Source organism: Symsagittifera roscoffensis, chromosome 1, assembly GCF_963678635.1.
Source record: "Symsagittifera roscoffensis chromosome 1, txSymRosc1.1, whole genome shotgun sequence".
Classification (NCBI taxonomy): Eukaryota; Metazoa; Xenacoelomorpha; order Acoela; family Convolutidae; genus Symsagittifera; species Symsagittifera roscoffensis.
Window position 1 is genome coordinate 69385668 of NC_087062.1, and position 22676 is coordinate 69408343.

The following is a 22676-nucleotide window of genomic DNA, read 5'->3' on the forward strand; positions in this document are numbered from 1 at the left end:
GCTAGTTACTTCAGATGTGAACAAAATCATTAGCAGTAAAAACAGGAAAATATCCAGTCATAAGTCATGAGAAAAAATATGTTAATACTGGTAATTATTCGCCCACCTAAATTTTCCAACAAAAGAGTTGGATTTCATGTCTAAAATGTACTGCCTAAGTGGTTTTCCTCCTATTCTAAGTAGAGTTAGGTGATAAAGGTAAAAACCGCTGGTTACTGGCAGCTAACAACATCCTGTTAATTTCTGTCGTGCAAATTTGGGAATTTCGGTCATGCGTGGGGAAGATTTAGGGCAAGATATTTCCGTTTTATGTATAAAACACAAATAAATAGGTTTTTCTGTGGGCTTCAGCATGATGAATACTACCCATATGAGGTTTTTTTGAAAAAGTGTAAAACCTTAAAGTTCCACTCATTGGTAACTTCAGTCGTATCGATTTAGCCGTCTTTTGATAAAAATCAATTTTAATGCCTGCCTGAAGCGTTGTTTAAATGCAGAAGACCATACATTTTGATCAGTTGAATTGTTTCGAAGGTACGACAAAATAATGACAGTCTATGAACGGCTGCCGTTTTCAATAGGGATAAAAGTTAACTCAAAGTTGAAAAAGTTTTTCCATTATGGTTTTTATCAACGAAAGTTAGTTAAGTTCCCTCATCCAAGTTCAGGCGTAAGTAATCGATTATAACGGATTATTATGCTGAGCTTTTGACAATTATAATTGATTATCATTACCAAAATCTGGTCTTTAAGGGGTTTCTAATTGATTATAATCGTGATATTTTCCCAGAGATTATAATCTCTTATTATCGATTATAATTGATTATAATCGATTATAATTTCTGTTTTTGCCGAAATTTTCCTATACTCGAATTATATCTTATGGGTCATTATTTTTGTGTCATTAAGAAAACCTCTAAAAGAGAGATCTCTTGAACACTTTGGTTTACCTGAACACAAAGTTTTACCACGAAAAATTTTTTTCATAGAGATCCTTTCATATGAGGGGAAAAGTTCCCGCGGTAGATGAAAAATAATTTTTCCTAATCAATCATTTAACTAAATCAAATAGCTGATGTTTTGTTGTTTAAAAAAGCTTAAAATTTGCATAACAAAACAACTTTAATGGGGAAGAAATGGATAAAAAATTTATAAATTTGAATTATTTGAAAACTTTAAAAATATTTTTCTCAGTTATAATAGAAACCAACGTCCACAAAAAGCATAAAAAATAAGCAATTTAGATGCAACTTCGAAGAAGAAAATGGACAAACAAAAGGGGTTATAATCAATTATAAACGATTAAAATGGATTTTTGCGCGAACCTAATGAAATAGAAAATTGAATAAAAATAATGGATTATAATCATTTATAATCGATTATAATTGTATCAAAAAATAGACGAATAAATAATCGATTATAATTGATTATAATGGATTATAATTAAAAGTAATTTGATTTTAAAAAGAGATATTATAATCGATTATTAATTGATTAAAATTGGTTGTTTCTCAATTTTAGTAAGACTGGTACTAAATCGTAATATAATAGATTATTAACGCTTGAAACTGGATGCGGTTTTCAATACATTAGCACCCGCACTCAGTAAAAAGAGAGATCAATCGATTATATTACAAAATAATAGTGTTTTTATCAAAATTATATTTAATTATAAGCGCCAAATTTAGATGATTAAACAATTTATAATCCATTATTTTGACAATAGTTTTCGCGACATTTTAATAAATTATAATCAGTAATAATTGATTATACTTTTTTCCTAAAATCTCCTATAACCTCTTATAAACTCGTATAATCTCTTATAATATATTATAGTAGATTAAAATACTTTTTCCGTCAAAAATCTCTAAAACTGAGATGTTTTGTCACTCTTTTGTTCATCTCAACAAAAAATTTTACCACGAAACAAAAGTTTTATAGAGACCCCTTCATAATATTTGAAAGATTCCCGGGGTAGGTAAAGTATAACTTTTCAATATGAATCATGAAACTAAAGCAGTATGGTGATATTTTGGTGATCAAAGAAACTGAAAATGTACATCATGAAACAATTATAATCAAAAAGAAATGAAAAAAAAAATGTTAAAAACTGGAATTGATTCGAAACTTGTTAAAACAATTTTGCCATTTTTCACATAAACCAACGTCTACGAAAAGTATTAAGTATAAGCAATTAATGTGCAAGTTCGAAGACAAAACGGGCAAACAAAATGGATTATAAATAATTATAATCGATTATAATGAATCTTTTCGGCAAAACAAAAAAATTCGGATAAAAATAATCAATTATAAGGTATTATAATTGATTATATCTGAACTCAAAAAGAGAGAATGTAATCAATTAGTAATTGATTAAAATCATTTTTTTCTCAATTTTTGTAAGACTGGTACTAAAATCATATTAAACTCGATTATTAACGCTTGAAACTGGATGCGGACAGGTTCGCATAACAAAGGTGGCTTAAGAAATTGTCTGTAAATTTTGAAAGTTACCGAATAGTATGATAGTTTTTTTGTTGTTTTTCAGCGCCTGGTAAAGTCGAAAATCTCACGGCTCTTGACCGTTCAAAAACGTCAGTGAATCTCTCTTGGAAGAATAGTATCCTGAACGTTCGACCGCCGACCCATAACAAGATAAGTTGTAGCTCAACAAATGCAAGAGGTTATTCTGTATCTGCGACCTTTTTCGCAAATGAAACTGACGTGTTTGGAAACGGAACGAATATTTTCAATTCGGCCAACTGGTTTGATCTGCTGGGCGGAACTCCTTTTGAATGTTCTGTTGCGTCCATATATTTGCCTCTGAAATGTTCTGCAGCGTATGAAAAACTAGGAGATGTAGTCGAGCATAAGGAGGTGGTCGAAAATGTGGCCACAGTAAACTTCATCACAGAAGGTAAGAACTATTTTAAACGTGAACGGAAAAAAATTGAATCAGTTATCAAAATTGGTAGTTTTGAAAAGAATTACAACGACATTTAACAAAGTTCATAGCCACTAGAACTTCTCGAAAGCAAAACTGTCAGTTTTCAACGGCTTAAGATATTAATCAACGATATAAAAGGCTTGTTACCTAAAATGAAACCAAATTTTCCGAAGCCGAAAATCTCTTTTATGCTCAGAAGGTGTTGCATGAAAGAAAACTGAAATTGCCAAAAAAAATTATACCATAGTTGGGTTTTTAGAAGCGTTTATTGGAATGTTTTTTTGCCGAACTGTACGATTTTTTTATCGAGTTAGTCATTCCATTTTCTAAACAACCGTGTATTTCACACTGTTTTTTTGCATCACACGATTCCTTGTCGGATAAATTCACACGGTAAACTTTCAAAGAGTTTAGTAGACCATACAAAAATTTCGTCACATGCACATGCATGCAAGAATGTTTGTATCAGGGCGCAACCCCGAGTGCTGCTTTCCTTCCCTCCTAAGTTAAATGAAAATAAATCAGAAAAAAAATGTTGTTGAAAAATTTGCCCTCTCTTAAAAATGCTCTTATCGTTAACTTCGAGATGAGAAACTTATTTTTGAAGAACAACTAAAAATATTTTGCCTGAAGTGGGTGAAAACTTTTAATAATGAAACTTAAGCAAAGGCCTAATATGAAGAGTAATCAACGAACTTTGAATTGGAATCGATTGAAAAGGTGAAATTGCAGTTTGTGGTCTGATTAGGGGTGTATGTATGGATCACAGGGTCAAACTCGAGCTCCCTCAATGTGATCGTTGGACCATGTCCCTGTCACGATTACAGCTACTCAGCCAAAGGAGGCTCCCCTGTATCCTTCCCAGCTGGATCTAGCGAGATAACTGGATTGACACCTGGCACAGCTTATTCGGTTACAGTCAATGGAACCACAGACTACTCGTGTACAGGTGAGTGAAATAGAGCAGCATCTTAAGTTTCCAAGTCCCAAAACGCAGATTGTCTCAGTAAACCTACTCGTCAGATTGATTTGTCTCAATTCAACTATAAAAAAAATTTACCTATCGATCCGATCCAGTTTTCTCAAATTATGGGTTAATTAATCAATCATGTATTGTTCTTGAAATTCAAAGAGCTTGAAGGCTATATTCTTTTTTTCTTTGGAATCTAAAAAAAAAATTAACTTATTTTTTCAGTTTTCTTGCGTTCATTACTCTTTTCCAACTGTCTGTTGGTTGCTTTACTGAAGTTTGTGTTATATGAAGATGCTAGTTTATCAACTGAATTTTATCCGTTGATGTCTGTTTGCTACGTTTAAGGCCTTTCTCATCATATTGAACAAATAGTGATAGGGTTAGTAAAAAGAAATGCTGTCATATACATTCCAATATGTGGACATTTTGGTGCGCATTTTGTGCCCAGCTCAAATCTGCCCTTTTACCTCGAAAAAAATATTAGTTATTACTGGTTACGGACGTTTCGGAAGTTATTGCTGCAGCTACATTGCCTTATTACTGCTTTTATTCAAAGCTATTGTTTTCTTTTTATCCTTTTTTTCGTCATAAATATTTTTAATTGTGGGTATTCGGTTGGTAAGTACTAAAATTAGTGGAAAACAAACTGTTGAAAATTAGCTGATGAAATAAAAGCCAAAATTGCATAAACAATTCCTTATCTCTCATAATAGTAATCATTTTCAATTTTTTTTCAATTTTTAAAATTAAGCCTTGTGCTCATAATTTGCCGGCTTCTAGAATTTTTCATATTAAGAACAAATGAATCAACAAAAAAGCCTTTCAGTTAAAAAGCCAAAAATAACTTTAAAATTCAAGGCTGTAAAAATTTGAGTTTGAACCAATCGTATGTTTTCTATCAGGCTTCTGTTACGAAAATAAGGTCGAAGTTTGTAATTTTTGAGAAATCACATTTAAAAAAAATGTAGTTTCCCGCATCCAAGTTTAGTCGTAAGTAATCGATTATAACTGATTATTATGATGACTTTTTGACAATTATAATTGATTATAATTACCAAAATTAGGTGTTTAAAGGATTGATAATTGATTATAATCGTGATATTTCCAAGAGATTATAATATCATTTAATCGATTATAATTGATTATAGTTCTTACAAAAAACCCTTAAAATCAATTATAATCGATTATAATCAATTATAATCTCTTATTTTGCCGAAATTTTGTCAATTCAAAACTATATTCGAATTATATCTTATGGGTTATTAATTTTGTGTCCATAAACTATTTGGTTCATCTGAACACAAAGTTTTAACACGAAACAAAAGTTTCATAGAGATACTTTCATATGAGTAGAAAGGTTCCCGCGGTAAATGAAATAAAAATTTTCCGAACCAATCATATCAAATTGCTGATGTTTTGGTATTTAAAAAAGCTTATAATATGCATCAAAAAACAACTCTAATGGGGAAGAAATGTGAAAAAAACTTATAAAATTGAATTAATTGGAAAAATAACTAAAAATTTTCTTTATTTTCATAGAAACCAACGTTTACAAAAAGCATAAATTACAAGAAATTCAGATGCACCTTCGAAAACAAAATGGACAAACAAATGGATTATAATCGATTATATTTGATGATAATGGATTTTTTGTGCAAAACTAAAGAACTAGAAATTTGAATAAAAATAATGGATTATATTCAATTATAATCGATTATAATTGTATTGAAAGATAGACGAATAAATAATTGATTATAATCGATTATAATGGATTATAAATCATAATAATTTGATTTTAAAAAGAGAGATTATAATCGATTATTAATTGATTAAAATCGATTGTTTCTCAATTTTAGTAAGACTGGTACTTAAATCGTAATATAATCGATTATTAACGCTTGAAACTGGATGCCGGTGGAAACTAGAAAAATGATTTTGCGACCAATTTTCTGGTTGCTGCGACCACACATTGAAATAAAATTTTGAAAATTAAAAACACTGTTAACAAATATTGAACAGCTTCTTTTTCAATATTTTAAAATTGTTATTTGAAAACGTTGAGTCATAAAAAATAAATAGTTTGAAGTAATTTGACCTGAAATGCCAATTTAGTTCTAACATGTTTTAGGTTGTTCCAGCTATTAATACATTAGTAGTGATTATCACCGTATATTAGTATTAATAATCTAAATGTTTTTCTTCATTTTTTTCCGAGTTTAGCGTAGTATTTTCAATTGAGACTCTCCAGATAAAGGGCGTACCAACCAGATTTTTAAATGCACTTTATTGAAAAATTGTCGCTCTTTTTGGATTGGTGGTTTTTGTTTCAAGTTTCGTTCGTTTTTTGTTTCCAAATGGTAACAATAGTATGTCATAGAGTGTGCACAATTTCAAAAAGAGCAAAAATTTTTAAATAAACTGCACTCAAAAACTTGGTTAGTACGTACTATATCTAGATACTTTAGATATTCTATGAGAAATACTATCTAGTACGCACTATGTCTATGGTATACTTTATTGTATCTAAAACTTTTTTCAGTTTATGAGAGAATTTTTACCAATTTTTTTTGAATTTCAAATAAAATAGAATATTTCCCGGTTGGTTTTTCTTGGGATAAATGGCGATTTTTTGTCTAACAATTCCGATGGAAGTTTGGGAGCCGTCTAGAATATGTTGAAATCTTGGTATTTCTGAGATAAATTTGAATCAGATTTTGAGATATTATTATACTAACCTTTTTTGTAAAGTGGGAAGGAACTATGGCGTTTGTTATGTTTTTTTTTAATTTTAGGGTATTAGAGTCAAAAATGTTTTGACCTAATTTTACCTAATTAATATTTATTTTTGCCTTGTTAAAAAATTTTTTTATCAAAAAAAAAACAATCAGAATTTTGAAACTTAAAAAAAAAAAATTTTTTTTCATCAATTTTTTTTGGTTTTATATCGCAAGCTTTGCAAAGCTCAAAGCTCCAATTGCGTTTTTTAGATTTTCCTCATTTTTTCATTTAAATTTTTAATGCTGATTATTATTTTAAAATTGTTTTATGTTATGATTTTGTTCACTTCGAGCTGAACGATATATTCTAGTTGGCCACGCGTTTTTTCCATAAGTGTTTCTGAGTTTAAAATTCTGTATTATGTACAATTTTAGGTGAAACAAAACTTTCTGACTTTCTTTCAATGATCTTTTGATTCATATGAGTGAGCCCTCAACGAAAGTTCACGAAAATTTTATGGTTATTGTTTATAAAATTGATAACCACGAGAAATTTAAACGGTTAGAAGGGTTAATTGGCTCCTTATATTCGATTATGTCCCTTGCAAAAATTCCATTAACACCCAATACAATCAATTATAATACAGTTTTTTTAGCATTAGAATCGGATTTCCTCAAAATTTTCTTGACCTAAGTTTTTCTCGAGATGGATTGGGCGACAGGGCTGATTTTCAAAACATTTTGAAAGTGTTTATGGCTTTTTTGAGGTAGTTATTGGGTTTTTTGAAATTCTGAAAGGGCGCACGCTCCCCTTCGAGAGAGGAAGAAAAAGAGAAAGATTTTTTTCTCCAAATCATTTCAAACTAAGAAATTTTAACAAAAATAACATCGAATAATATACAACATTATTTTATGAAAAGAGACTCGAAGGGGCCAGACAACATGACTAAAATACACTTTACAGTATGCCCTATGATTCAAAATTAATTTATATTGGTGTCAGGAGCGCTTCGCTTTACTTCTAGGGTCTGTTGCCTGAGAATAGATGTCACAAAAAACTTTAAAGGTTGAAACTCTAATATTCAATTTTCAAGAAACTTTGGTGCGGGAAACTTTGCTGGGAGATTTTCTTTGTCAGAGAAGAAAATGGATCAACTCAAGTCAAAGATATGCTTAACAATCCCCTTTCAAGAATAAAGGGGGAGATTGTTAAGTAGATTAAAATTGTCGACTTTTCGACTAATAAAATGCAGAAGAATCTCAATAAAGAGCTCTAACGCTAGTTTACTATACTTGTTCATACGGTTGGAGCTTTTTCAGTAAATACCATAGGAGGGGAGAGCGTCAAGCAGATCGCAAGACAATGTTAGTTACTATATATCTGGCTTATTTCTACTCAGCCCAAAAATATGGTAAACGTTCCTGGTGCTGGGCATCTACTGATACTTTAACTATCTGAACCGTTATTCAGCAAAAAACTGTTAGTATCCTAAACAAACCAAAGTGTGCTTTTTTCTTTTAAATGTTTAAAATGTTTTTTCTTTTAAATGTTTAGGGGTTAAAGGAGGGGTCAACCTCCTTTAACCCCTAATCAATTAGAGTTGAAGGAGGTTAATAGCTTTGTTTTTAAATAACCTTTTTCAAAAATAATCTTGAACTTGTTGATAATGCTTCAGGCATTATCAACAAGCTCAAATTTTCTTTTGAAAAGTGCTATTTAAAAAACAAAGCTATTAACCTCCTAAAACTGTAATTGATTGGGTGTAAATAGTTTAAAATTAACCATTGGTAATGTTTATGCAATCAACAAACCCTGCTGTGATCCGATTGGATCCCAGCAAGGTTTGTTGATTGCTTAAATATTACCAAAGTTTAATAAGAGAGGCATTGAATAGTAGTGTAACTAAGGTTGAACAGGATTATCCATGGTTGGTCGGGTTAACTTAAGAAAAATGAAAAAAAAAATGAAAAAAATTATTATGCGATTTACATTTTTTTTTCTTCGTATTTTCCCTGCCATGATAGCGCAGCTGTTATCTTTCACGCTTTTAAACGTGGTTGTCGTGGTTAAACTCACGCTAGGAATCTCAGTTTTTCTAATTTATTTTCTTTCAACTTTTTGATTCAATTGGATGTCCTTTGCGCTTTTTGGCTCTTTGTAGTTCTTTTGGCTACTTTTTATGAACTTCCAGCCACGAAAGCTTATTTCAAATGACTTCTGATGTTCTAATCGGCAGTTAATTGTGGCCGCGGGATCAAGTGAACAATTTTTCGACAACATTTTCCACGTGCAAGCTTCGATATCAACAATTTTTGAACAGCTTTACATTATAATTTTTGGGTTCGGGAAACTGGAAGAGCGTCCGCTTTTTTAATAAGCTAATGGTTAAGCACTTGCAGGTGCCCTTGACTTTTTTAGGCTGTTTAAATTTTTGAATCTGATTTTTTTTGTGGTATTTTTGCTCAGAATAATTTTTTATCTTCTTTCTGTCTGTCTTTCTCTCTTTCTTTCGCTCTTCTTTTCCTTATTTCTTTCTTTCTTTCGCTCTTTCTTTTGTTATTTTTTTTCTTTCCTTATTACTTTCTTTCTTTCTTTCTGTCTTTTACTTTTTCATTCCTCCTTCCTTTCTCATTTCTATATTTCCTAATTAGATTCCAAAGAATAGTTTTACGAGTTTGAGCTTTTTATTTCTCTTTGTAAACTACTCTTTGTGCAATTGAAGAGGAAACAAGATCAACGGTTTCTTTTCAGAACCGGACAGTCCACGGTTGGCCCCATCTGCCGTCTCTGTGACCTTCAACACCATCTTCATCAAAGCAAGTCAAAATCCTGTGACTGTCAACTCCGGAGGAATAACTCATTACAAATATCAAATCTGGGATCATCAAAATTCGACAGGGACGAATGGTTTGAACTTAACTGCGCGGATTGATTCCGATTTATTCATCGGCCCCGAAGAAGTTGCACTACAGCCCGAAACGGCATATCAATTCATATCTGTTTTCGCGGACACTGACTATTGTCCCGCTGGCAAAGAGGGCGATGACAATCCGGTTTTGTTATGCACGGGTAAGTTGTTTCAGTTTGAAGGTTTGAGCTAACGAGTTGGCAGATTGAAAAAAAAGAAAAAGAAAAAGAATTGGGAGTTTGTTGAAACCTTGGGTAATAACTTTTTTTGCGGTTTTTGTTTAGAATTGTTATATGCTTAAACAAATAATTGAAATTGCATTTTGATCTGAATGCTTTTTTGTTTGTTGAAATTGATACTTTTGAGTTTACAGCTTTTCCTTTCATGAATACGAAAACTTTCTATGTACGTAACCGACGTTTTAATTTATAGCTCCACTGCCGCCTACGCTTATCCCAGACAAATTTGTAAATGCCTCGGAAACATCAGTGGTTTTTAACTTCGTGGACTTCGACGCATCGGAAGGGATCGCTGTCACGTGGGTATACGACAGCAGCGGCGCAGATGCTCCATCTGCCTATGCACCTGGCTACACTGACGGGACACGAGAAGTGACTGGACTGCCGAGCGGCGAAGTGTTGAATATTTCACTGCAGTCGCAGTATTCGGACAATGGAGTTTGTGAAAACACGGCACAAAGTGCCCGAACCTACTTCGCTGTCTGCACTCGTGAGTTGTATAGCACAGGGTGTAATTTTTAAAGTTGCCTCAGACAATCAAATTCAAATATAAAATATTGCCGTCCAAAGTTAAACTAAAGTAAATGGCGGATTGAATTAAAGCTTGCATGGGTTACTGTTTGCCCATTCGATCAAAAGTTAAACATTCAAAGCTTTGAAAAATAGAACTCATTAATTTTTCCATGTTGTTTTTGGATTCTCGGTCAAGAACAAACTTTTTGCAATGTAGATCGAGGAGCAACCTTCGATAAGGATTGTATCGCTGGTTTAATGTGACTGTTGATGTAGGGTAGAGTGTTGAAAAGCAGGATAGAAAATCCTAGGAAATATTGGCTTTGGGAAGATTGAATTGAAGTAGTGTGTAATATTGGACCAATTGTAGAACACTAAACAATGTTTTACGGCGATTACAAAATCACGCTCAATTGAAAGTGATAAGTGGAGCTCCATGTTTCAGCCCATGGTTACCGAATAGTTTTTGCGACTTAAAGCAGCGCTAACTAGTATTTTTTGGTAATTTCTAAAAATTTCAAAGATGAGCAGCCAACTAACATATTACAGGACCAGTAAAGCCCACTCTGTCTCTGGCAGATGTCAATTCTACGTATGTTTCGATAAACCATGTCCAACCGAATTCACCGCACCACACAATTGAGCTTCTTTTGGATCCCCCGGACGGAGTGCTAGTATCTCATCTCAATGGATCTACAATTTCTAACTTGACCCCAGGCACTGCGTATGTTTTGACCGTTCGCGTGAACATGAGTTCGGATGTGTGTAGCGCGATGCGAGCTGAGTCTATGGCAAATGAAGCGACATTGAGTTTCTGCACAGGTGGTTAAGACCGAATGGTTCTATGATACAATATTCAAAGCTTCCATGATGTAATATCGTCACCAATGAAAATACTTTTGTCTTTCCGTTCAAATCAGTTATTGCATTAGCTTATTATGATGTGAAAAAGAATTTTTTTTAAAGTTTAAGAACTTCGTGACTACAGGGTCTTTTGAAAGAAAATAACATACAAGGAATTTGATTGATGTTTACAGTTTCAAAGCCTCCGGCTCCGAACTTTGATGACCCCAACATAAGATACACTGCCAAAAACACTTCGATCACCATAAACGACGGAGGACTAGGCACTGTGGGGTCACCTTCAGGCAGTGTGGGTGTGAACAACTACCACTTTGTGGCCTCTGATCCGTCGGGTGGAGTTGCTGAAGGATGGGTGAAGGTGGGCGACCCTATGACAGTGACAGGACTTTTACCTGGTAGGGTGTATTCGGTCAAAGTGATCGGCCAACTGAACTCTTCTTCTTGTGGAAATGTGAATGGAACAGAGGAAACTGTGATCAGGGATCTCTGTACAGGTTAGTCATAAGCATTTTTAAATTTAAAAAGTATAAAGTTAAGCATGAAAAAATAGGTGAACGTCGACAAGTTAATCCTTTATTGACACAAACAAAAAAAGGAAGCGGAGCAATAAGGAGAATGGTTTAAGAGCAGAAAGGGTCCAAGAGCAGAAAACTGAAAAAAAGGACTTTCAAAAGCAATTCGGTAAACCAAGTATTCGATTTGTAAAAATTACCAAAGAAGCGATTAGATTATGCATAAATTAACTAATTTGATCAAACTTTTTCATAACCAATTCAATTACTCAATTAATTCATGATTCGTGTGTTTGATTGGCAGTGTTGACGATTCGGGTCTTTTCTGTTAAGCGGTCCAAATTACTAAAAGGTTGATTGAGACAATATGTTTGAACTTACAAACTTTCCTTTCGGATTTGTTAATTAATCCAATCAGAATCAATAATTTTGCAATTTTGATAATAGCAAAATTTTTGGGTCATACAACAGAAAATACTAGACGACTCTTATACTTGCTTTATCGATCAGCTCATTGAATGGCAACGTTTCATTTGTACGAGTGAGGTTGGTAAGAAAATCGTGAAAATGATTGTACGCGACGCCCTAAACTGCGGCCCCGACTGATGAAATGGGCAGTGGATGATTTGCAGTCATTGGTGCAGAGCCTGAAGGGGGAATGAAATGTATGATGTTTGTTTGCGTTTCTTACTTTGATCCTCCGACGTTTCATCTTTGTTAAAGTCTAGCTCCTCTTAGAATTTGCAAAAATTACTAGCCGCCAGCTTCTAGCGTTTAGTTGTTCTGAGTATAGAATTGTTGGGTCAAATTTGTGTATTTTCGCCGCTTGTTTTTTTTAAGTTTGTTTCTTGCAGTCTTGCAGCTTGAGTTTAATGTTCGCACATTAAATCTTCAAACTTGAGGGCTTTGCCGGAGGTACCATTTCAACCGAATTGTGAAATTGTTCAAACTTTCCAGTAAACTTGAGTTAAAGGGGTTAAAAGAGTTGAAAAGGTTGATGTCATCAGTTTTTAGCTAGTGTTTTATGGGGTTTCATTTTATGAGTTTGCTGATTACTCAAGAGTTTCTTAGATATTTTTTGAACCTTTGGGCGGGAGTTGTTTTGAGCTGAAGGATTAGAGCTTTTGTAACTGGCATACAAAAAATAGGAGTTAGAGCTGTGTGGGCTATAGAATTCTCGATGATGCTCTTTGAGACCCCCCGAGTCGATTGCAACTGAAATGAACTCGCCCTCAACTAACACTCCCTTTATTGCTCTTCTTGGCTTTGTTGCACGGAAATCAAGTATATCGGGTTCGAGGTTCGGATAAATCCGGAATGAATGGAGGTGGAAACCGAAAGCCAGGTTTCGCAAGCATTCTGCATTCCTTGTTGACGTGAGGTTCGAATTGTGTTATTTGAACACGGTGTTATTGAGCACATGAAAGCAGCACACCTGAATCATGAATTAATTCATCATCTTCTTCTGGTGGGATTAGATGAGATTAAAATTTTGTTAGTACAAATTCAGTTTTTAACCTACTTTCCAGTAGCTGGTCAAACTTAAAATATCACAGTTTTCATTTTTTCAAACCAAGCAAAACCTGATTCTTCTCTTGATACTTTGGAAGCTTTTCTTTGAGGAAGATGAGTAATGAGGGGCTAATTTTAGCTTTTGATTAGCTTTTTGATCGTTCATAAAAAAACTGTGATATCCTACGAGGTATCGCGTTGGAAAACTAATTGATAATTCAAGAATGTATTAACTTTTGCTTGAATAAATGGTTTTTCTTTTGTTTTAGTTAACTACTGAGAGTACTCCAGCAGTTGATACTCTAAGCTCTCAGCTGTGTGCCAATGTCTCTGATCTAATGACCTTGGACACCACATCTAATAATAAATAAATAATAACACCGAAGGTTATTGTTACATCATCCTATTACTGCTATTGCAGTGGCGGTATGACATACCCCATCGAGTGAAAATGAATTTTTCTGATACAAAAAATAATTAATACTATCAAGAGTTTTAGACACTCAATTCTTTTAAAAGTTTGTGATTTTGAATTGCACAGTTTTCTATTTCTCAATTTCTTCTAGATCAATTCTCCAGCTGGGATTCCAGTCCACTCCTTTTTCCAGAGTAGCATAGCCGATTTTCCTTCTGAATAGATGTCTCTCTAGAAGGCATAATTTCAACTCTGTTGGTCTGTCATTTCGTTCTTTAAACTCCGTTAGCCGTCGTCTATATTCTTGTAGTGCCACTTGTAGGAGTGCTCCCCCTGATAATTCCTCCGAGACTTCCTTGATTTAATGTTTTACTGGATCACCAAAGCGTTTTGGATCCTTGCTCTTTGTCTGTCTTGAGCTCCATCTAACCGCTGCGTCTTCCACGCTGGAGTCGTCTGATGCCCCTAAAGAGGTTCGAACTTTTCATCTCAGTCAGAGGCTGACTGATTTTCCCCCTAAGTTCGTCTGCGACTTTCTGTACTACCCCTCTTAAGTACTTGATCTGCCAATTTTTCCCACTCTGCTGGATGGTGCTTTTCTGTCCGAGTTAGCTGCAGCGGCAGTTTGTTTGGTCGATGGTTCCGGCTCATCGTCTTGTTTCTTGGTCTTCGATTTTGTCTCCATTTCCTTTAGTGCGACCTCTACCTGAGTTACCGGATTTACAAAGTCTGCTAGCTCCACCTGCCGGCGCAGTTTTTTTTTATCTGAGTCGATGTCTTCCATAATTTCGGGAGAACTGATCCTCTGTATTTTTTCTTGGTGTTTCCGCTGATGTGCTTTTTCTAGCTCCCTGGGTTTGGTCTTGCTGTAGATTGATTTTCGCTTGAGCGATACCAGATTTTCTGTAAATTGAACCTGCCGACGTTTTTACTGTCGATCCTGTTTCCGGTGTTATTCTTCCCTTTAATGGTTTAGTGAGCGCTTCTCCACTCTTCCATAAGTCTTCTTTGCGCAGAATTGTCTTTTTCGGAGACTGTGTATTCTCCTTTTCTTTATCTTCGATGAATCCCTTTTCCCACGAGTAGATCATCTTTTTCCGGAGCTCCGAGTTTGATTGTACTGTAGCGTCTACGATTCTTCAAATGTCGTGTTTCTCTGCGTTCTACGCTCCTAATTCCCACGAGCGTTTGCCTACAGTAACTCTTTAAGGGCTTTTGCTTGCTGACGGTCCCGATCTGAGTGCACTTGCTGCTTTTACAGTGGGCCGGTATCCCCGCTGAGTTCCCCCTTTCGTACTCTCTTCAAGTTCTCTCTTGATTGGTCGAACCTCCGTTCGAGTGGTGACGCTGTCAATGCCGATAGTTCCAAGTGCTGTTTGTCTACATTGTCAGAGTTAGTTATAAACTTGTCACGTAGGATCTTAAAATCATTTTTCGGAAGTCTGCCAAAATGTGCCTGAAATGGTGATACTTAAATAGTTTTCTGCTTGTTCACCGTAAGTCCAGCATTATGGTACTGAGGCACAGTTTAATCGATCGTTTAATTTCTTCTAGTAATATTACCCCCAATCTTCGTTTTATTGCTTATATAGTTCATTCTGCTAGTCCGCAACCCCGATGGTCACCCACTGGACAGAATTTTCGTTCATGATTGTGCTCAGCACAAACATTTTGAGTGTATTTCCATTAAATCTCAAAAATTGGTCGGATTGCATTGATTCCGGAATGCCATGTATGTCTATGTAAGATCGCAAAAATGTTACCGTACACTTTCCACTTGTTGATTTAGTGAATTGCTACTAGAAGATTTGTTTTTCCCCTGTGATTTTCTAACGGTCCCGCATAATCTAATTACACTTCTTGAACCTGCTGCGTTAGCAGTGGCAGCGGTTTTGACGAGTTTTTTGGAATGGTGTACGGCCATCTGTGACCACAGCGGATTGGTATAGGGTCCCATCAGCTCGAATGCTTGTTTATTTCCCCGTTATATGACTCGTCTGAGTCGAATCATCCAAGTGCCCTCTGATGCCAACTCTGCTAGGTGGCTTTTGTCATCCATTTTGGAAAGATTGTCTAATGGGTCTTCTGTGTGCTGTCTTTGAAGCTTCTGTTTGTCTTTTTGTCTATGAGCTTGTTTTCTGAGTGGCTCGATTGCGCATACATCTTGTTCCTCGTCCATTTCGTCTGTTGTCGTAAGGTCCACTTCGATCACCTGCACATCACTCAGTTTTCTATCATCTGTTTGAGCCGGCTGGATGCTTATTGGCACTGGTACGCTCTCCTCCATTGCTGCCTCTAGTTCTCGGTTGATGTTTCGTGGAGTGCTCGACTCCCCCAATCAATTGCCATAATGATAGTAGCCTGCTGTCCGCCTCTTTCTGTTGGTCTTGTGACAGTTGCCATTTTACCCTCGACTGGTTTCTTGTTTCACTATCCGAGCTGTCTCTATTTTTCCGACTCCCTCGAAATTTTTTTCTTGTTCGTTGTACTGTTTCTGTGACCTCCTCTACTTCCGACAGTTTGTCTGTGTTAGACAATGGTAGATTCCACTTCGGGTCTAGGATGCTCTCTTCCCTTTCTTCGTTCCTCCATTCCTGTGATGTATCCGACCACCAGTCGTATGATCGGTTACAGCTTCTTTCTGACATCTCCTTCCGTGAGTCTGTTTTTAAATTGTTTTGATTCGTTGAATTTTTGACTGTTTTGGCAGTTTAATGATACGACTGTTTGCTGGATTGGAAGGAAGATAAAATGATATGTTTTCTTGGCGAGCTGCTGTTTGGCTGTTTGGACGGTCGCGAAAGTTGATTTATTTTGTTCCTGTCGAGCTTTGCTCTCTTTTGACCATTTTGGTTGCCCCAGCAACCACTAAGTGATGACTGTTTCGCTATATTCCTTCTAGATTATTCTAGAAGCTTTTCGTTCCGGTTCAGCGACCCAGTGTTTTCTAGCCTACTGTTAATGCAGTCTAAAGCTTTGTGAAAGGAGTTAATTGTTGCTACAACAAATTTTTCGTCTAATTCGGATTCGGGCCAAGGGGCATTATATGGATCACGCAATAAATAATGGACGATCCCCATGTCCTTCCCTGGATTGTGAAAGACTTTAAAATGATAGGGTAGTAGTCGATTAACCCACCGGGTCAACCGTGATTGGTATGTTTTATTTGATTTGTTCGTCTATGGCTGAAGTTAAGGCTTTGTGATCTGTTGCGATGATAAATTCAATACCCAATGGGTAATGTTTGTATCTATCAACTGCCCAAACAACTGCAATTTGTTCTAGTTCGTTTTTTGAGTTTTTCCATTAGCCAAACCATATTAGTAGAGTCTCCCGATTATCCAAACCATAGAATCCTAGAAGAATCTATATGTCCCTGTAGCCTTTCCCCCGACGATATTGAAGTTGTTTGGCTGTGGTTGCAGCCAATTTTAACTGACCAAACGAATATTTCAGATCTAACACTGTGAAGTAGAGTCTAACCTCTTTTTTTCTGTAACTTTTTGGTTTACCTCATCAATGAGTTTGTCTACATTGCGCATTTGATACTGATTTTTGAACAGTTGTCTGTTTATTGGCTTTGCATCGAGTGCCAATTTTATCGAACCATCCTTAATTTCACTGTTATTACAGTTGGAGCTATGAAACAATGCTTGTACACTGGTCCAACTTTGCAATGTGACTCTCTGTCAGCAGTTTTTGGTTTCTTTTTCTACCTTATTTTGTATATGAATTGGCATTCTTCTCCCTTTTTCTTGAATCGGGCACAAAGGGTACTTTAGTTTTGAGTTTACTTTGTGATTTTTGAGATTTTTGAGGACGTCAAACGTTGACAGTTCTTTTTGGTTTCTGTGTGGTTGAGATCCTCACTTGTCCTTGTAGGTCCAATCCCATTTTGCATCTAGTTTTTCGTTCCGTTACCAGAAACGTGGCTCCTTTTACCTCCGAGCCTGCAGATCGTAGATTTGTCTTTAACGCCCCTAACACGCAGATCGTTTGTTTTTTGTAGTCTACAATTAGAGTAGCCAAATTTAGTTTTTCAGCCTGAATGAATCTTGCTTTGTTCGATTTATTGATTATCTCCTTTGTAGTCGACCAATTTAGAAAAGATACTGGGCTTCCTGTATCTACTGTCAATTGATTTATTCGATTATCTACTCGCAACATGGCCCTTAAAGGTTTTACTTTATTTGATGTTGGGTCTTTAAGTAGGTCAATTTTTTGAACTCTCACACTTTTACCAACTAATTGTCTGTTGCTTTCGTTGATTCTGTCCCCCTTATAATTTGAATTTCTTTCGCCCTCCAGCCGATGTGGTTGTATTGACATTACTTCGAAATCACTACATGAACCAAAATCTTCTCTTATAAAATCGCTTTCCTCTTCCAATCTTTTCGAATCTTCCGTGACTTCGCTCACTTGCTGAGACCTGCAGATTTTTGCGAAATGATTGGGTTTTCTACAGTTTTTGCAAGTTTTACCAAATGCCGCGCAACTTTTCATTTGCTCCTGATCAAATGCACGTCCGTATCTTTTACATGGTTTTGCTTGACCACTGGGTCTGTTATTTTTTGGTCGTTTATTGTTTTCTCTCTTATACTGTTGTTTTCTTGTTCTTTCTGTCGAATTTCTTACAGCCATCACTGGTTTATTGTTTTATCTTTACACCTGAGTTGTAAAAAGTGCTCGCTCCTACAGTTGCTGCTGCATTCGTCTTTTGAAACGCCAATGTATTTAATTTACTATGTTCGAATTTTATGGCTCTCTTTAGTACCTCTTCAGGTTCTAAAGTTTTGAATGTTAGCGTTTCTTTCAGCGTCATGTTTTTCATTTTGGATATGAACAAGTCTGGAACGACTTCTACTTCAAGTGCCTCTAACTCTTACCTGGCTGCTTGCGCAGTTAGCGCCGCGTGAAATGCCTCAAACGGTTCCCCTGGCTCTTGCATTCTTGTGAACAGTTTGTATCTTTCGTATGTTAGGCACTTAACTTTTTGGAATGATACCGATGCTAATTCCGTGATTTCCGTAAATGATATTTTAGAAATCTCAGCATGTGGATTTTTCTGCAGGAGTCTTTTCTTTCCTTCAGTTCCAAGAGAGAGAAACACTCTTGATACAAGCTTCTTCTGTACCTCATTGTAATAAACATTGTGGCCAACCCTTGGACCCCGTGTTCTTCTCTCCTCATTCTCCAGCATAACTCGATCTCTTGCTAATTTGTCTCTGAGCTTTCTGGCTGTCGTCGCAGCTTCCTCTTCTCCCTCTCGTGGTGTCTCGGGTCGTGGTGGCGGACCTTCTAAATATCTTTTGGATCCTCCAGCATAACTTCTGTGTTTATATTTTTTTTACGGTTAATGGCTTTAGAAATTGTTCTAGCCAGATTTTGAATTGTCACGGTGTGTCTAGATTTGCTGTCGCCCAAGATTTTGGTATTTCCTTGTAAATATGATTGTCCTGAGATGGTTGGAAAACTAATTGGTAATTCAAGAGTGTATTCTCTTTTGCTTGAATAAATTGTTTTCTCTTTTAATTTAGTTAGTCACTGAGAGTAATCCAGCAGTTGATACTCTGAGCTCTCAGCTGTGTACCAATGTCTCTGATCTAATGACCTTGGACACATCTAATAATAAATAATTAATACCACTGAAGTTTATTGTTACATCACCCAATTACTGCTATTGCAGTGGCAGTATGACAAGAACCAAAAGGAAGAGCAGTTGATTCTTGGGATCGTTTTTTTTGAGACAATTCATTTTGTGAAACTCAAATGCGACAAAAATGATTCAAGTTGACTTATCCGTCAACAGCATTCGTCGCTTACATAACGTAACTGACTCTGTGAAGAAAAGAAACGCGCTTGAATACAAAGTTCTCACTCATCACCCGTGATTCGTACAAAAAAAGTCTCTATTGTGTTGACCTGTGCTTTTTTTGCTGCCTTCTTAAAACTAAAACTTCTAAAAAATGATTTTCTGAAAATTTTTGCGGAATCCAAAACAGCAGAGAAGATCAAAGAAAAGTAGCTATGTCCCGGAATCCGCGGCAAACCTGATTTTGGCCTGTTATTGATTCCGCTTACAATGCACAGAATGCACAGTTTGGCCTCGTAATGCTTTTCAGAAATGTTTTGAAATTTCAAAAATGTCTAAAATAATTTTGCTGGTGAAATTATATGATTACAGAGTTTCACAAGAACAGTAAGGTCCTTTCACAGGAAAAATTCAGAAAACAGGTCATCCCGAGCTTCTAGGATCAAAATTAGCACTGTCTATGTAGCCGTTACACGATTAAGCTATATGATTAAAATTTGAAACATTTTGAAAAATGCTTAACGAAAGTTTTTCTTTTTCTCTTGATTCACCCAGGACTAATTTCACGGCCTTCAAACGCAATAAAGAAGTGCATTTATATCAGCGATGTGTGTCTTTATTGGCAAATGTCCGCAGATAGGTTTTAAATATTTCGAAACGTATTTCCTCAGTCTAATTATTCATCGGTCGGAAACTTTGCATGGTCGAGTTTGCTCGAAAGGTTTTCTCTATTCGAACACAATCGAAACCAGTGGCGTATCGAGGACAGATGTCCTCAATTCTGACCAAACTTTTATTTCTTATTCGGTACTGTTTTACGACGTCCATTTTTAGTTGACCAACCCTATGTGTTTTATAATGGCGCCTTTAGCGCCAATTTTACTAAATTTTTGTGGAGTGCACGCTGAAATAAATCCAGACGGAAATTTTTGGTCGAAGTGTTTCTTAAAATGCAGCAAAATGTCTTATTGGCCTGTGTTTCTTTGAAAAAATTGCCTGAGTTTTGGTCGAAACATAAAAAGTGAATCTCAATCTTGGAAATTTAATGCTCGCCGCTGAAGCAAAACAGACATGTGCGTGACCCAATTCTCTTTCAAACTTCCATGAAAAAACTTAAGCAATTGCACTCATCATACTTTAAAAGTTATACATTTTCGGAATTGATTTGAGAATTTTGTTAATCTTGATTTTTTATTCAAACTTCCCACCTGTCATTTGAAGGGCAATATATTTATGTTAAGAGTTTGTAGGGTAATTGGTTTTTTGTTATGATTTTTATATTCATAATGGCTATTATACCAATTTTGTTGTTAAAAAGTATGTATATCTAGTAAAATTCTGTGATTGAGTATGTTTTCCAATTGTTCAAGTTCCGTCGCCTCCGAATATGGATGATAATTATGCACTGCATGATTACGACGGTACAACTCTTAGAATATATCAACTCTATATACGATCACCTGCAGGCGAGAGACGTGACAATCTCAAAGTGGTGTCAGTGCACCCTGCCCCAAACACACCCTTCAATCCAATTACATCTAGTGACAACTATATCTATATTCAGAATTTGACAGCTTCAACCAGATACACAGTGTCGGTAGTGTCTACCCTGGGTGGAAATAGGAGTGATGTTACTTCATGCAAGACTGCAGTCTCTGATCCACTGGAGAGCCAAGTGGTACAGGCTGTGGCATGTACAAGTGAGTATGTTATTCATGTGCATATTTATTAATGGAGTTTTTTATCGATGAGATGAAATACCGCAAAACGACCAGGTCTGATAACTCAAAAAGAGACACCGGCTCGACCCAAGCGCATCGATTATTTCTGTGACGTGTCAACTTATTACAAACTTAAACGGAAGATAAACGCCAAAAAATTTGATTTAATTGTTCTCAGCAAATCCTTTGCCTATCTGCTCTGGATTAAATGATCAGATCTGTTTGTTAAATCCGACCAAAAGTTTTGTCCAATTTGTTGCAAACTTCATGTCTTCGAATTATCTAGATCGTTGAACGGCTTTAAATAAGTCAGTCGCTATGCCCAATTTATACATACGACTATATATAAAGCATATGCCCATTTTCATACGGCTATGTACATTACAGTCGAATAAATACCAGCTCTATTAGCTTCTAAAATGTGTTTTTTGGCAACATAATTTTTCGAAATTTGCAAAAATTTGAAAAAATTTATTTTCAAATGAGTTTATTTTGTAGTTTCTAAGGTTGATTCAATGACAAGGGTTAACAGCCTGGTTTTGAGAGGTCGCAACGAAATTTGTTCCCTCCGTTTTCTCGCTTTCAAAATTTGAGCTGTGAAAGTTTTCCTGTAACGTGGTTATAACCGAGAAAACCCCATATATGTAGTCTATTTAAGGGAATATTGTACAACATGTTGCATTTTTGCTAATTTTTGAAATACTTATCACTAAGCAAAAAAACTATGCAGTATATATATTATAAGCAAGTGATGAGTATCAGATGCAATCCCTAATTTTCGACATTTTGAGGTCTGATTGGTATCTACTTCATTTGTGGTGTTCTGAGTGTAATTGACCTGGGTAGTGTTTTAGGACCCCCTCCAGCGAATGTGACTTGGGAGAGTAATGCGACGAGTATAACATTTACATTGCAGACCCCTCCTCATCAGTTCGACCAATGGTTTCTGTGGATCTATGGCTGGTTTTACGAGGGTTCCACTTTCGCTTTTTTGAACTCATCTCAGTCTACATACACATTCGATGGACTCACTTACGGAGAGACTTTTGAGATTCCTGTAGCATTGTCTATAGGCGTAGATGGATTTACAGATTGTGGTCCAATGGGAACAGCAGACAGTTATTCTTACAGATATGCTTCAACTGGGTGCAACAGTAAGTCCAACTTTTGATTAAAACATTTAATAGCGAGTGATCAGATTTTGAGCAAAAACTTATATAACGAATCAAGAAAAGGGTCAATATAGATCAATTTTGAACTCAAAACATGCAAGGAAATCAAAGAGTTTTTTTGATATTTTGGTCGTTTTGCTATAATACGCTACATTTTTGGTCATTATGCTACAATACGCTACGGATGTAAAATGAAAAATGATAGGCAATGAATAAATGCAATAAAAATTGAAACTGATAAAACTTGAATGAAAAAAATCCATTTAAATCCGTTTTAATCCCCTTAAATCCATTTTCCAGTCTTAATTTGTTTTTAAATCAACTTAAAATCGATTTCGATCAATTTTTGTAGCTGGGATTTACGATCAAT

At 35.6% G+C, this 22676-nt stretch overlaps 1 protein-coding gene across 1 annotated transcript in view; it reads left to right on the forward strand.

Moving 5' to 3' along the window:
• Positions 1-22676, forward strand: part of LOC134839535 (uncharacterized) — a 169443-nt gene that overhangs the window by 45177 nt on the left and 101590 nt on the right. Inside the window, exons 8-15 of the mRNA XM_063855125.1 lie at positions 2549-2917; positions 3696-3896; positions 9390-9707; positions 9979-10275; positions 10848-11120; positions 11336-11656; positions 20784-21113; positions 21989-22288. Coding sequence (XP_063711195.1) covers positions 2549-2917; positions 3696-3896; positions 9390-9707; positions 9979-10275; positions 10848-11120; positions 11336-11656; positions 20784-21113; positions 21989-22288 — 2409 coding nt within the window. The remainder of the gene's footprint in view (positions 1-2548; positions 2918-3695; positions 3897-9389; positions 9708-9978; positions 10276-10847; positions 11121-11335; positions 11657-20783; positions 21114-21988; positions 22289-22676) is intronic.